Source organism: Myxocyprinus asiaticus, chromosome 45 (assembly GCF_019703515.2).
Source record: "Myxocyprinus asiaticus isolate MX2 ecotype Aquarium Trade chromosome 45, UBuf_Myxa_2, whole genome shotgun sequence".
Classification (NCBI taxonomy): Eukaryota; Metazoa; Chordata; class Actinopteri; order Cypriniformes; family Catostomidae; genus Myxocyprinus; species Myxocyprinus asiaticus.
In genome coordinates, this window is record NC_059388.1 from 11,762,908 (window position 1) to 11,779,890 (window position 16,983).

General features: G+C 38.2%; 1 protein-coding gene across 3 annotated transcripts in view; it reads left to right on the forward strand.

Annotated features, from left to right (window-relative positions):
• LOC127435421 (PRKC apoptosis WT1 regulator protein-like) overlaps nucleotides 1-16,836 on the forward strand; it is a 90,795-nt gene extending 73,959 nt beyond the window's left edge. For all 3 annotated transcript variants that reach the window (XM_051688910.1, XM_051688909.1, XM_051688908.1), the window contains 3 exons: nucleotides 3,966-4,068; nucleotides 11,801-11,905; nucleotides 15,292-16,836. In XM_051688910.1, coding sequence (XP_051544870.1) covers nucleotides 3,966-4,068; nucleotides 11,801-11,905; nucleotides 15,292-15,378 — 295 coding nt within the window. In that variant the 3' untranslated portion in view covers nucleotides 15,379-16,836. The remainder of the gene's footprint in view (nucleotides 1-3,965; nucleotides 4,069-11,800; nucleotides 11,906-15,291) is intronic.
• Nucleotides 16,837-16,983: the final 147 nt, after the last annotated feature.

Here is a 16,983-nt window from a genome sequence, read left to right on the forward strand (position 1 = left end):
GAGTGTGTAACCCATCCCACACTGCTACTAACATGAAATTGTATGGCTTGCTGAGGAGAGGTGTTCTATTATTTTTCTAAGTGATCTGACTTGCGATTGACCCCTGGCGGACACTAAAACGAGTAAAAAAAAAAATCCAGTATACTTTGATGGAGAGAACTAGCTCAAATTAGGGACCACAATATCATAGAATTGTGGGGTTTGGCTCTTTTGACTTTGGCTAGTAAAGCCCAAAGTTTACTTTGGTCAGACACGAACGTTGAGCGTCCGCGTACAGGACATGTGATGCAAATCTCGTCATCAGCAGAGTGCGCAAGCACTGATCGCGGGCAGCTTGATTTTTCTAACTGCGTGCGCCTGGAGTTATTTGAACTAATTAGTGGGTTCACGAGGTGGCAACACATACATTTTGAGCCATTGCTGTCATGAAGATGTGCTAGAAGACGACGTAATCGGCACTGGAAATCAGGAGATGAAGGTAAAAACAGCAACCGTGGATGTGCAAGTGTAGAGCATGTGTGTGAGGAGGTCAAGAGATACCTGCATTTGTAAAATTCGAGTCTGAAGGTATATAAGGACATCTTTATTGGTCTAAACTCCTGAAGAGAAAGTCTGATGTTTCATAGCAGTCATAGCGTGCCTGTGCATAGTCACTAACTGCCTGTGTATGTGCGCACAGTTATATGGAGTATACTTTGATAGGCTCTCGTTTGACTGTACAGACGCTGAGCATTCACGTCAAAATGGAAGTATACCTAAAGTGACCACCCAGAACACCCTAGCAATTGTATGGCAGTGCCACTATCAACCACCAAATAGAACACCTTATCATCCACATAGCAATGCTCTGGCGAATTTCCAAAAGGTAGGATGGCAGGGGAAGGCTCATTTATATTTATGAGTAAAGCGCTACCTGATTAGTTAGGGTTAGGTTTAGGGGTAGGGTTAGGTTATAGTTTCTCCAACCAATCAGGTAGCACTTTCCTGATAAATATTACTGAATTGTCCCATCAGGTATGTCTTTCCACCTGACCACCATCCAGAATACATTTTTGCAGATCACTCTTCATATTTCAAAGACAAAGTACACAAATGCATTTCTGCAGTACTAAGCCATGCTATGTAAAAAGTTTCACAATCAAGCAATGTGATGCCACATTTAATTTCTTAATACATTAAACTTTAACCCTTTAAGCTCTAAAGGTGTTTTTAAAGATTTCCTGTTTCAGTGGCATGCCCAAAATTAAAAGCCTATAACTCTACAAAATAACCAAAGACGGTCAATTGTTTAGTATAATTTTAAAGAAAACGTAAAAAAAAAAAAAAAAAAACATTAAAAACAATGATATAGATCATTGTAAATGATCAGACTCTCAACCTAAGAAACTGCTGAAAAATCACAATAAATCTGCCAAAAATTCTTATTTTTTCTCTTATTTTTCTGATTTGACATTATAAATCTCAGGGTGTAAATAAGGTAGCTCAGAAAAACTGCTTTTGTTTTTACCCAATCATGTCACCTGTAACTGAGTACAACTTTGTGTTGAAATGACAAAGCAATCAAAAGTTATAGCATTACAAAAATTATTTATCCTTGTGTCCAAAACGTCTCCAAAAAAACAAACATAATAATTGTACATAAGAACTAATTACACATGCATATACAACAATGACTAAATGTGTGCTCTCCAAAGCATTCAGGCATGAGTAACGAGATCTTATTTAGTTCCATTCTGTGTCATTTGAGCAGTCATTGAGTCTGTGTCATGTACTTGGCGCCGTCTCCTTGTGGCCATATGTAATTAGAGTGAACGATCCTCTCTGGCCATATTTGGATGACTTCCTCTGGTTGCAGTGATCTGATTGGTTTAGCATTCCATGATGCTGGACAATGTACTGCATAATTTCCATTGAAGTCATCTGATCCAGGAAAGCTAACATGTTTTAGCCAGATTGCACATTATGTGCTGTGTGCACATTGTGCTTTGTGTAGATTATCTAATGACCTATGCATCCGGTTACATTGGGTGTTGGCTCATTTTGACGGGAATCCCCCCATCTAAGTAATGCTGGAATTATAAGTGAATATGTGGCTTATAAGCAACACCTGTTTACATGTAACGTACACTACCGTTCAAAGTTTAGGGTCACTTACTCATTCTTTCTTTCTTTATTTTTTTTATTTTTTTTTCACATTTTAGAATAATAGTAAAGTCATCAAAACTATGGAATAACATAAATGGAACTATGGGAATTATGTTGTGACTAAACAAAATCCAAAATAAATCAAAACTGTGTTATATTTTAGCATCTTCAAAGTAGTCACCCTTTGCCTAGAATTTGCAGACATGTACTCTTGACATTTTCTCAACCAACTTCTTGAGGTATCACCCTGGGATGCTTTTTAAACAGTATTGAAGGAGTTCCCATCTATATGCTGGGCACTTAGTGGCTGCTTTACTTAATTATTCAGTCCAAGTCATCAATTTCTTTTTTCATTCAAATTTTTTTTTACATTTTTTTAAATTATTTTTTTATTATTAAATTTTAGTTTTGTAATGAAATAAATTAATATGGTGGTATAATTATATTTTTTTTCTACAAAACTAATTTCAAATATTTAATCATACGCCTTCAGATCAAAAGATTTTTAAGATCATGAGAAGCATTTCAGGCAAGTGACCCCAAACTTTTGAATGGTATGTCAAAGACATGTACTTAGCTATTACTCGCTATATATTTGTCTGTGAGTAAAACAAATAGGCTGGTTGTATTCTACTCTGAGAGCTTTCCGATGACATGGCTATTTGATCAGTTTGATGTTTTTGCTGATTATAATAATATATACAGTGTGAAGTTTTTAATAAATTATCAAAATGGAAAAAACTTTTGATTTGTCTGAAAGTTTCAAAGCACTTGTTCGGTTTTGGTCATAATGCCTACATGCATTGTAAAGTACAGCTTCTAAGCTTTCAAACGATACCTATTTTGTGTTGGTCAAGACTGTAGTTTTTTTTTTTTTCTCAATGGGCCCAGGCCCTTCTGAGCTTAAAGGGTTGATATGACCTACAATCTCCATCGCAGCCAGTTCATAAAACTGCTAATCCTTGACTTTGGGCAAGTGGTTGAAAAAAACAGACCACACATTTGAACTTTCCTCTGATTCCATGCCAGTTGTTTTTTTCTCCCTTTTTTGTGGAATGTACATGCATCCCTTGCTCACATCTACACTCTGAAGTGAAAACAAGGCCCAATAATTTGATTCCCAAAGAGGGTTACCAATTGAAAGAGTAAAATATTATATCCTTCCATGTCTGTAATTACTGAAATAAAGCTGGTTGAAAAAAGTTCCACATGAATTTTCCTGGAGTGTCTGGGCCTAGAAGGTGCAGAGGAAGTGAAAGATATGGAGAGAGTGAAAACTAATGGGAAAAAAAGACAGATTGTTTTTTTCTTCGACTAGCTGCACAGCAGTGTCCTAAGGCATAGTCCTGGTAAAAGCAGGTCTTTTCTCCTCACTAATGAAAGCGTATTGCTCCAATGCCATTAAACGGCTTTTCATACTCTAATAATTTTGTACATCAGTTTTCTATTTCTGCTCCTGCGAAATAAATGACACATTTCTAAGCCGATATGTTAGAAAGGTTGAAGTCTCATTTAAAGAGTAAGAAATGTGTGAAAAGACAGCATCTTTTGTAAGCAGAATGTTGAGTGAAAATGTGCACACTTTTTTTTTATGCTTTTAAGGCCCTCCATTAGAGGTATTGTACTGTTAGAGTGCATGAATGTTTATAACTGTGACCCCTTTTAGTTGGTTGTGTACTTCACGTAAAAAAAAAAAAAAAAAAAGTATATTTATTTATTTAGACATTATTTTTATAGTTAATATGTTGAATAAGTGCATTTGGTTTTAGCAATGTTTGTGCGTATTTCAAAAGTGTGTTTTTGTGTGTATGTTTGCGCAGTGATGAGGACGGAGGAGGAAACCGACTTCGTCATCGACATGGAAGGGAAGGCAGCGCCACCGTGCCTATAGCCCTGGAGAGGAGGATAGAAGAGCTAGAAAGGGTGTGTTTCCATGTCTATTATCAAGATCAATTTGCCCTACACACATCCATCTTTTCACATCATAGACCTTTGAGCACTCACACAAGAGGAAGCTCTGACTGAGCTTTTGACTGATGGGAAGATCAGTTTTGAGGGTATAGAAGTAACGGAACCGTTTAAAATCAAGTGAGAATGCAGCCAATTGGATTTGCGAAAACGCAACTGGAGCCAGATTTTTAGGATAAATTTGTAACTGTTTGAAAGATTTATAAGAATGTTCAACTCTTTAAAATTCTTAAAGGGATAGTTCACCCAAAAATGAAAATTCTCTCATCATTTACTCATGCCATCCAAGATATGTCTGACTTTCTTTGTTCTTCAGAACACAAATGAAGATTTTTAGAAGAATATCTCAGCTCTGTAGTACCATACAATGCAAATGAATGGTGGCCAGAACTTTTAAGCTCAAAAAGCACATATAGGCAGCATAAAAGTAATCCATACAACTCCAGTGGTTAAATCTATATCTTCAGAAGCGATATGATAGGTGTGGGTGAAAAAAAGTCCTTTTTTACAATAAATTCTCCTCCCTGCCCAGTAGGTGGCGATAAGCCCAAAGAATGCAAATCACCAAAAACTAAAGAAGAAGAATTTGAAAGTGCCAATTGATAGTAAAAAGGGCTTAAATATTGATCTAACCCTTTAAGACAACTTTGAGGTTATCTTAACTTTAAGATGTTATTTATGTCGATTTTTAAGAAAAGTTTATTCTTAAGTTAGAAATTAAGAAATAAATGGTAGTCAAGAAGAATTTACTTCTTAAGAATGTTTTGTGAATCCGGACACTGGTCCATATCCTCTGAAATTCTCATTGGTCAATGGATGTCAGTGTGCATTACCGCAAAAGTTAAAGGAATGTTCTGGGTTCCGAGTTAAGCTCAATCTACAGCATTTGTGGCATAATGTTGATTACCTCCAAAAAATAATTTTGACTCATCCCTCGTTTATTTTAACCCTAGAATGCATATGTGGGTCAGAAATGACCCAGCGTCTAGTTTTTAAATGGATCATGACATGCCTTTTTTTAAATTATTTTAATACGTTATGGCTCACTTATAATATTACTAAAGTTTATTGCGCAAAAAAACAAAACAAAAAAAAAAAACAGTCATATATTTGTAAAATATTGATGATTTTCCACTCTTATTCTGACCCTCTGTCAGAAATACTCTGTTTTGGTGCTGCTTCTCCTTTAAGACTTGACAGTCTGTTTTGACAGCCTGACAACCCACTGTTTTGATTGGCTCTCTGCTTTCGATTGACCTGCTCTCTCTTCTTGCCATCTCACTGCTCACCGCTACTAGGCAGGCTACAGAAGTGATTAAAGGTAAAGTAGGCCTTGATATGTTGTTGTGGAGGTGGTCAGATATAATTGTCTACCACAGTGTGACATCACAATGTGGAAGAAGTTGAAAAAGAGTCATTTTAGCAGCTTGATTTCAACAAATGCTCTTTTTGCAGTAAGGAAGAAGTTTTGAGTTCTGAAACTAACAGTATGTTTTATAGTATATAGACCTCTTATATGTCAAAAGATCAAGGAAAATTTGATTTCTCATGTCATGACACCTTTAAGACATAATTTTTACATGAAGTGGTCTTTTGATCTATGTATTTAAAGTCCATAAACTCTGCTCTTCTGTTTGACATTAAACCACATATCCTTTAGATCAGATTTGTCTTTCACCTGTGGAGAAAATTTGCACATATAATTTCCTTTATGATTCTTTCCATGATCCTTGTGCTTATGTTTTAGCTGATCCTAAATCGGTGGTGCTTCTGGCTGCCATAAAATCTGTCAAAGTAACTCTGACCTTTCTCTGGAAGACATCTCTGTCCACACCGCTTTTATGAAACACCACGAGTCCAAACCCTGTGCCACGGTTCTCAAATGTCACCATACTTTTAAAGCAAGAGCCCCACATCAAATCTTTGTTTGTTATATACTTATATTATTATTATTATTATTATTTTTTTTTTTAAGTATTTAGTAAACCATGAGTTATTTTGCTTCTTGTCTTGCAGTAGGTTCATATTGTTACATACTGTATCTCTCAACAAGACGTAGATTGCACTTTAATAACCATCAACTCAATTGGACTCTGACATGTTATGCAATAAATCCATATATAAATGTTCAGTGAAAACTTTAGCTAGTTTTGAATGCAGAGATAAATTATGCTTAAACTTTTAGGTTAATAGATTAGAAGTCCTAAAGGCATAAGGCACATTAAGGCCACTTATGTCGGTAGATACATACTCATATTTTATGATAAATGAAACTGAGATGTGCTGCTTTATAGCCATTCATCACAAAGTCATAAATATTCATGTGTTGCAGAGGATATGGAAACATATGTTCAAGTGGTCCTACATTTAGGTCTCACAGGGGACGTGGGTTTTGATGGTTGAGAATAACTCAACTCTTCAGAGAAGTGAAAAGCTACTTTTGAAGGGGACATATCATGGAAAACATGATTTTGCTTTAAAAAATAAAATAAAACAAGAATTTGAATTTGGCATTCTATACGTTCACAATGCAAAGCTCCCTTACCAGTCCATCAAGACCATTTACTTAAACTAAGCTGCCAAAATGGACCACACTGGTCACGCTTTGTTTCGCGCTGTAGATTCAAACAAACCAACTCAGAAGAGTTATTCATTGGGGAATCAGACTACACTGGTCACACTGTGTTTTACACTGTATATTCAAAGAACTGACTCATACAGTGTGACCAGTGTAGTCCGATTGCTGAATGAATGATTCTTATGAGTCATTCTTTTAATCTACAGTGCAAAACCTACAACGCGACCAGCGTAGTCTGATTCTTGAACAAATTATTCTTATGTTTTGTGCCGTAGGGCTGGCATAGTTTCACCCCTGAATGGCTCAAAAGAAGCAAAATTAAAGTTTTGGAGTGGCCTAGTCAAAGTCCTGACTTGAACCCGATTGAGATGCTGTGGCAGGAACTTAAACGGGCAGTTCATGCTCGTAAACCCTCCAGTGTGGCTGAACTAAAGCAGCTCTGTGAAGAAGAGTGGGCCAAAATTCCACCACAGCATTGTGAAAGACTGATCTCCAGTTATCGGAAGCATTTGGTTGCAGTTGTTGCTGCTAAAGTTGGCACAACCAGCTATTAAGTTTAAGGGGGCAGTTAGTTTTTCACATGGGTGATATAGGTGTTGGATAACTTTTTTGCTTCAATAAAAAATATATATATTTAAAAACTGTATTTTGTGTTTACTCAGGTTGCCTTTGTTTTATGTTATATCTCATTTGAAGATCTAGAACAATTTAGTATGAAAAATACACAAAAATAGAAGAAATCAATACTTTTTCACAGCACTGTATATGTACACTGGCAGCCAAAAGTTTGGAATAATGTACAGATTTTGTTGTTTCGGAAGGACATTGGTACTTTAATTCACCAAAGTGGCATTCAACTGATCACAAAGTATAGTCAGGACATTACTGTTTTAAAAAACAGCACCATCACTATTTGAAAAAAGTCATTTTTGATAAAATCTAGACAAGCCCCATTTCCAGCAGTCATCACTCCAACACCTTATCCATGAGTAATCTTTATTTTAAAAATGTGAAATGTCGGGGCTTGGGTAGCTCAGCGAGTATTGATGCTGGCTACCACCCCTGGAGTCACAAGTTCAAATCCAGGGCGTGCTGAGTGACTCCAGCCAGGTCTCCTAAGCAACCAAATTGGGCCGGTTGCTAGGGAGGGTAGAGTCACATGGGGTAACCTCCTCGTGGTTGCGATTAGGGTTCTCGCTCTCAATGGCGTGCGTGGTAAGTTGTGCGTGGGTCGCGGGGTGTAGCATGAGCCTCCACATGCTGTGAGTCTCCACAATGTCATGCACTGTGAGCAACGTGATAAGATGCGCAGATTGACTTGTCCTCCGCCACCCGGATTGAGGTGAGTAACCGCGCCACCACGAGGACCTACTAAGTATTGGGAGTTGGGCATTCCAAATTGCAAGAAAAGGAGATAAAAAAAAAAAAAGAATTTATTGTCAGAATAATAGTAGAGAGAATTTCTCCAAAAAGTAAGATCTTTGTCCCCATGTGCACTTGCAACTGTAGTCTGGCTTTTTTATGGCAGTTTTGGAGCATTGGATTCTTCCTTGCTAAGCAGCCTTTCAGGTTATGTCAATATAGGACTCGTTTTACTGTGGATATAGATTCTTGTCTACCTGTTTCTTCCAGCATCTTCACAAGATCCTTTGCTGTTGTTCTGGGATTGATTTGCACTTTTCGCACCAAACTATGTTCATCTCTAGGAGACAGAATGCGTCTCCTTCCTGAGTGGTATGATGGCACCGTGGTCCCATGGTGTTTATACCTGCATACTGTTGATTGTACAGAAGAACGTGGTACCTTCAGGCATTTGGAAATTGTTTCCAAGGATGAACCAGACTTGTGGAGGTCCACAATGTTTTTTTTCTGAGGTCTTGGCTGATTTCTTTAGATTTTCCCAAGATGTCAAGCAAAGAGGGACTGAATTTGAAGGTAGGCCTTAAAATACATCCACAGGTACACCTCCAATTGACTCCAATTAGCCTAATTGCCTAAAGGCTTGACATAATTTTCTGGAATTTTCCAAGCTACTTAAAGGCACAGTTAACTTAGTGAATGTAAACTTCTGACCCACTGGAATTGTGATATAGTCAATTAAAAGTGAAACAATCTTTCTGTAAATAATTGATGGAAAAATTACTTGTAGATGTCCTAAACGACTTGCCAAAACTATAGTTGCTAATATGAAATTTGTGGAGTGGTTAAAAAATTAGTATTATTGACTTCAACCTAAGTGTATGTAAACTTCTGACTTCAACTACAGTATGTATATATGTTTACAGTATGTATACAATTTACATCAATAACATTTTCGCGACATTACACTCACTCGTATTATGTGTTTTGGGCACAGCGTTTGATAATGTATATATGATATATCAGGCACGTGCCGTGGGCTTTGAGACTGGGCAAGCATCAAAGTTTGTTAATACACATTATCAAACGCTGTGCCCAAAACACATAATACGAGTGAGTGTAATGTCGCGAAAATGTTATTGATGTAAATTGTTGCCTTAGAACCCACCAGTCAATGGAAACAATTATGTTACAGTGGGGAACTTCATGACTAAATTGTTTTAAACAGACACTGCGCCCTAATGTTACAACTATAAAACAGACATAACACAAGAAGGGCATGATTGCCAGATCAATACATCATAGCCTCAGAGTAACCAGAAACAATGACTTAGTATCTATGACATAGTATCAATAACACAGATTTTTAATAAATACATTAACTTTACCTGAACACAAAATCCATGCATCTCTCCTTGCGAATGAACATCTCCGCTATCGCCTGCTCGTTGAAGGTTCAATATTTTTTATTGAAATTAACTTTGCCAAATCTGCCTAGGTCTTCAATGCTTACACTGCAGAAAAACGATTTTAGTGCTTAATAATGCATTAGTTACGTGAACTTGAACGTGTTGACACAAAACTAAAATCTTTAAAATCAGATAGCGTGACTGAAGGAAGGAGTGTCATGATCCTGCCATTTTGGTCTGGTTTTATCCATTATGTGGCAGGATTGTGACAGTTTCCTCCACCTCTCTCTCAGGTTATCCATGTGCTTTTGTTTTCTTCCCTCGCATTTCTCACTGGTGCTGCTCAGCAGTGCAATTTGCTCTGCTCATTAGTAGATCAGCAGCACCTGTGGCTCTTTCCTATCCCTATATATTTTCCCTCCTTTGTTTCATCTTCATTGTCAGATCGTCTTGTTGTGTTCAGTCTCCAGTCCAGTCTGGTTGGTTCTTGTCTAGTTTGTCGGTTTGTTTTCTCTTCCTGTTGTTTTGGTTTCTCCCTTGTGAGAGTTTTGTTTCCTGTTTAGTCCTGTTTACCTAGTTGGTTTGTTTTCAGTTCTTATTTTGCCTTGCTTTAATTTTTTCTCCCTCGTGACAGTTTTGTTTGTGTTTTGTTGGTTTTTGTTTCTCTAATAAAACACCTTGGGTCCTACCTTAAATATTCTGTGACAGAACGATCTGACCAACTTTGGACCCAGCGGAAGCATGAGGAGTGTTTTATTGAACCCAGCTCTGGCCCTTGAGGAATCTGTCTCCCAGATCCCTTGGCCTACTTTCAGCACGGTTGACCTGTCGACGTCTTTGCTGAGGAGTTGGGTTAATTTTTTGGGCAGGTCTGGACAAGCCCATTGGTCCAGAGGAGCTGGGATTCATTTTTCCTTTTGGGATTTGGTGGACCACCTCTGCCGGTTGCCAGAGATGGAACGTCTGCTGCGAGGGTGGAACACCAAATCCCAAAATTTCCCTTTTGTCGGTGTATTTGGAGAGGCCCGCCGAGCCCGATATTGTCCACCAGGAGATGTCCGGCCAAGTCAACGGCAGCTCTTTAACGCACCTTTCGGGATTCTCGACGCCATCACCAGAGGAAACATGCTGCCGACCACCTGGAGGAGGCGGTCATTCCTGCTGCCGACTGCTAGGAGGCGGTGGCCATTACCACTGCAGTGCTTCTTACCGCCCGGAAGAGGAGGAGAGGGAGAAGGGCCCTTACTCTTCAGGCTCTGCCAGTGCTCACAGCCACGGAGGCCGTTCCCCTGCCGCTGCCAGTGCCCACGGCCACGGAGGCCGTTCCCCTGTCGCTGCCAGTGCCCACGGCCACGGAGGCCGTTCCCCTGCCGCTGCCAGTGCCCACGGCCACGGAGGCCGTTCCCCTGCCGCTGCCAGTGCCCACGGCCACGGAGGCCGTTCCCCTGCCGCTGCCAGTGCCCACGGCCACGGAGGCCGTTCCCCTGCCGCTGCCAGTGCCCACGGCCACGGAGGCCGTTCCCCTGCCGCTGCCAGTGCCCATGGCCACGGAGGCCGTTCCCCTGTCGCTGCCAGTGCCCACGGCCACGGAGGCCGTTCCTGTCACTGCCAGTGCCCACGGCCATGGAGTCTGTTCCCTTCACTGCCAGTGGCCACGGAGTCCGTTCCCCTGTCGCTGCATTTGGAATTATCTGCCAATGTTTCACTAAAAATCAGTAAATGGCAGAGAATTTTCTGTTAAGCAAACCCTGTCTGTATATTTTGCACAGTGGATTCAAAAGAACCAACACATAAGTGTTATTCGTTAGGGAATCAGACTAAACTGGTCGCACTGTGCGTTTTGCACTGCTGATTCAATAGTGCTGAATTGAATTGCAGAACTGAGTATTTTAGCATGTTGTCCCGTCCTTATGAAGAATGCATGTTCGAGAACTGTTTACAGAATCGAAAGTCATGAAAATCATTTGGTTCTGGTATTTAAAAAAAAAAAAAATTTATGGAACCTTGGTTTCTAAACATATCTAATCATAACAGATTTCATTTACACAGAAGTTTTCAAGATTCAATAGCAGTAACAGTTTTTATTTTAATTCTTAACTTCAGAGAGGGTGTAAAATGGCCAAGTTAAACTAAATTACGACTGTTTTTGGTGCAAGAAACATTGACTAACATTATAAGTTGTCTTTGGTGAAAAAAGATAAAATGCTGCAAAAGTGCTAAACCAAAATTTCTGTTTTCCAGTAGAATTGCTAGGGTAATTTACTGTACTGTAATGACACATTGCTGAGATGTGTACAAGGCTTTCTGTCTTACAGAATTGTGTGTGTGTGTGTGTTTCCAGGAGCTGGCCTTGGAGAGACAGGAGAATGCTCACCTGTTGAAGGACCATCAGGACAAGGACGAGCTGATCGTTAAGCTGAAAGAGGAGATCGACCTGCTAAACAGGGTGAGAAACTGATAGCAGCCTTGTAACACTTAAACATGTAATTTAAACAGCACATGCCGTAGAATATTCTGGATCTCACATAATCTTACCCTTTACATCTCTACACGTAATGGATTTAAAAGAGATTTAGATTTGGTAGAAATATTCATAGATTAGGGTCATCAGTGGTGCTTGCTAAGCATCATTATTTCTATTGCTCATTTATATTTTATTTGAACAGTCCCCTACATTTTATTAAAGGAGTAATTTACTCACCTTCATGTCGTTCCAAATGCGTATGACTTTCTGTCTTCTGCTGAACAAAACAGGATAATTTTTAATACAAAGTCAGTTAATAGTGACTCACTTTAAAGTTTAAAAAAGGATGAAAAAATACAGTTCTATAAAATTAGTCCATGTGACTCTTGCATCATATTCCAGGTGTTCTGAAATCTAAACTAAACGTTTTGGTGTAAAACAACCTGAAATTGAAGTGGTTTATTAGTGAAAATTTTGACGTCCGTTGCACGTTCATGAGTGCATGAGAGAAGCTCATTCATAGAGGCTTGCATGTTCAACCGTTGTTTAGCACTAAAAACAATGGCAACATTTTCCTTTACGGGTAAACTATTACTTTAAACATAACATGTCCTGCACAATTCCTGCTACATATATGAATGATGGCTCAAATCATTAAGCATGCTAGTTTTCAGACTCGTAAATAGTTTGCATTCCCTCGCAATTATTTTGGTTCCCCTTGCATTCTTTATCCACTCTTTATGAAATTTTTCTACTCGTTCAGCTTTAAATATTCGGCTCATAAAAACACTATTTTAATATTTCAATATGATTTTCTGATTTTTTTTTTTGTTAAGTTTTATTATTATTTTCATTCTGTCAAAAATCATGGTTTGTTTTACTATAGTAACAACATGGTTAATTTATGGTACATGTACCATGGTTTAAAAAAATGGTTATGGTTACTGCAAGTTTACTATAGTGAAACCATGGTTAATTTTCATAAGGGCATTTTTTGCTGGAAACCTTGGTTTTAAAAACCATACTTATAACAAAAATTAACCATGGTGTTACTATAGTAAACTTGTAGTAACCATGTTTTTTTTTTTTTGTTGGGCAGAATGATTGAGGTTTATCATCATAGTTTTGGTTTTACCATGGTTTTTACCATGGATATTATGGTTACTGGAGTAAAACCATGGTAGATTTTATTGTTACTATGGTTTTACTTGAAATACCACAGTTTAACTATGGTTACTGTAGTAAAACCATGGTTAAGTTTTGTAAGGGATAAATAAGGGTACTGCGAGGGAATGCAAAACTATTTCAAAAAATACATTCCCTGTCCTATAAGGGGCTCTGTACCTGGCAGACAGTAAAGAAATGTGGGAAAACAACCCAAACAATTTAGCAGATTCATAGCTATACACTTAAAACCACTCAGAACACCTTAGCAACCACATAGCAATGTCCTAGCTACAACCCCCAACACTCTAGCAATGATGGTGATGACTTTTACACCCCAGTTGCAATGACTTTTACACAGGCATGCTTTACTTTTTTAATGTGTTTGTCATTGTGTTGTGTATCCCATTAAGTTAAGTCCTAATTAAAAGCATCTGTGTCTGATAAGAGCTTGACGCGATATATTTACACTTGTTTCCTGTGTGCTAATGGATATTACTCATCAGCTAACCACTCACGCTACTTAGTAAGGTGCATCTCTCGTCTGTCTTGCTTACAGGTGTTTTTATTCAGTGCAGCTTTTATCCTCCCCCTTTTCCCGTCCATTTCCTTGTCCTCCAACAGATGTGTCTCTCGCAGCCTGGCAACCAAACTGAAACGATTACCAAATTACCATGTTGCTATGTCACAGCAATCAGCTCCATATTGTAAAGCTGCTCTTGCAGCTTAGTGGAAGATTACAATTATCCTCCGCTTCAGAGAAACAAATGCTCACAGGTCTCAGATTGCATTTCCTCCTATAACTCTCTGTGTGAACTCGCTGTCACTGAATTGAGCCTGACTGGTTACTTGATCAACATTCCAAACTCATTTTGTCTTATGTGGTTGGATCTCAAGGTTTGTTATGCTCACAGTGGGAGTGGACGAACGCTCGGTGAAGCAGTGATTATTGCCCCACAGTTTCATGCCGTTTTATTTTGAACCAGTTTAGAAATTGTACGGCAGTTACTGTTGAAGTCAACATTAAATCAAAATTGACCCTTTTTGTCTGTGATTGCAGTCCCTTCTCTTGTTGGATTCTAAGATAAACAGATGTAGAGCCTCGTATTAAATAGAGAGATATAAATCTGAGAGATATCTGAAAACTATGATGTATTTGTTGTCGTGACACAGTCCACATGATCCATTCAGTCCAACACTATCAAGATAGCAGACCCATGTTGAGGAGGCGTTGTTGTGCCTGTTATTCACTTTGATAGTTTTGTTAAAGATAAATGTTACTTTGTACAACCTTCACACTGCATACCTTTAAAGATATAAATACTGTATATACACACACACAAACACATATATATTTGTATGTATTTGAGAACTGAGAAGGTTTCAGACACAGCCTGTGATTGGTTTGGCTAATAAAGATTGTTTTGGAGTGCAGTCTATGATAAAAGCTTCACCGCTGTAATTAACATGCAGAATGTGACATGCAAGACGAGAGAAGAAATACTTAAACCACAGTCCATACATAAGTACATTATACAAGGTTTTGCTGGTTTCCCTTTAAAAACTATCCCTGAATGGGATTTTAATAATGAGAAATTTATTTGAAAAGAAATAGTGGAAGTTTCCGTAGTCGTGCACGTAGACACACATTGCTAAATTACGTCATGTTCTTTCCCATGACCTCTTGAGTTTAACAACTTCTGCTGAGCTTCTGCTGTTACTTAACAATCTTTGCTTTTGAGGTCTAGAAAAAGCGTGGCACAAGTAATCCCACGGATTGTCATCATTGATGGAGGAAACTGAAAATGAATGTTGTCACTTTAGTGCGCTTTTGATGAGACAGCAGGTCAGCTCATTTACAGCTAATTGAAGCTGCTAATGTTTAATTTGTTATTATTAATCTTGCTCCACTGAAGAGGAGGCCTAGGAATAGAGATGCCGTCTGTCTCTACTGCACACAGAACAATGGCAGAGCACACAACGATAGCAAATATGTAATTGGAACACTTTTACAAGGACATCATTATTGTATAGTAGAAGAGAGGGACATTCCTTGTTTAATTCAGTTTGCCCAGTCAGAATGGGCAGTTTGAAGAGTGATTTTTAAGTTGGATGGATCTGTCTACTTTTGGTTTGTTCAGAAAATATTCTCCAGCAGAATACATGGAAATATAATGCTCTTCCAATGTTTTTGTGTTTTGCAGGATCTGGATGACGCTGAAGATGAGAACGAGCAGCTGAAACAGGAGAATAAGACCTTGCTCAAAGTGGTTGGTCAACTCACAAGGTAGAACCAAGTGACCTAAAGATCACTAATGGAGTCTAAATGTCTTGCTGTGGCACCCTGAGAGGTTTTGCTGAAGAACACGACATCTCTCAGAACCATCCTGTATACTATCTGCTCTGGTCTTACATGTCTGTCAATGTTGTTGTCGCTCTCTGGAAGAGGATCCTTCTGTGTTGTTGGGAGGCTTCAAAAATCTGAAGATCCGTAAGATCTCAGCCACACGACAGTGTTACTTGAGACCTCCTCCTTTTATAAGGGTTGTAATGAGGAAGTGATATTATATTTAATGTAAATGTGTGTGTGTACATAGGCAATGCTGACTGTTGTTTTAAGGCTTGCAAAAAAAACTAAATAATAGAGGAAATGCAATTGAATGTACGTGGTGTGGCACCAAATTAAGAAGTGTTTTGTTCATGTTTTTCTTCTAGATTCAAGGGTTTTGACCTTCAAATTGCTATAATTTGACCAATGTGGCAACAAAAACCTCTTTGGCATATAATGCAGGTTAAACGTGCCACCCATTTTTTTTTTGTAGCATGCTTCCGTAGGACTACTTTCATGACAAAAAGAACAAATGAAAAGGAAAATGTGCTTGTTACATGATGGCCTCAATCTGAGTTTATTGGCTTATTTTACCTGGGGTAACTAATGACACTTCATGGCAGTTGGTACTTTGTAGTTTAAAGGGACAGTTCACCCAAAAATGAAAATTCTGTAATTTACTCACTGTCATGTTGGTTCGAACCTGTTTGACTTCTTTGGAACACAAAAGGAAATATTAGGCTAAATGTTAGCCTCATTCACTTTCATAATATAGAAATAAGATACAATGAAATTGAAGGGTGGCTGAGGCTAACATTTAACCTGACATCTGCTTTTGTGTTACAAAAAAGAAAGTCATACAGGTTCAAACAAAGATTTAAATATTTGGTTGAACTATCCCTTTAATTCCATCCCTGCCCATTTCAGCCTTGAGAATGACTCAAGGATTAAGTCTCCATCTTGGAGCTCATAAGATGTTTTGTGTATAGTGAATATTATCATTATGATTTATCATCATTTTAAACGTAATTCAAATGTTTACAACAAGTTGTTTTTCATTTGTGGTATCAATAGAGGTAACTATTCATTATGTACGGTTTGTAAGATTTATAGCCTAGGCTACTGCTGCACATTTTTAATTAACCAAATCAAATGGTGGAGATGTTATTAAATGCATTCATGTGGTCTCTCATAGCCAAATAAGACCACAATGTGACATTTATTACTGTAAATTGCAATTGGTCACCACTTTGGGGTACATATGTACGTTGATGCTAATCTACAGTGCTAATGACATGTATTTGGAGGGTATCATTTGTTTTAGACTGTATCAAGGTGGAAGATTTCTGTAGCCCATTGCTTTGCGTAATGAATGTATAGAAGATTGAATAAAAGTTTAAATTAAAAAAAACTCTCATGACCACCAATGTATTTGTGTTTGTGAAGTGTATTACTCGCTAATGTGAGAATCTTGTTCTTATTACAGTCATTACAGTCAATGAAAATAATTAAAATCACCATAAAGTGCAGCAAACACTAAAATAATGTATACTCACAATCAAACTTT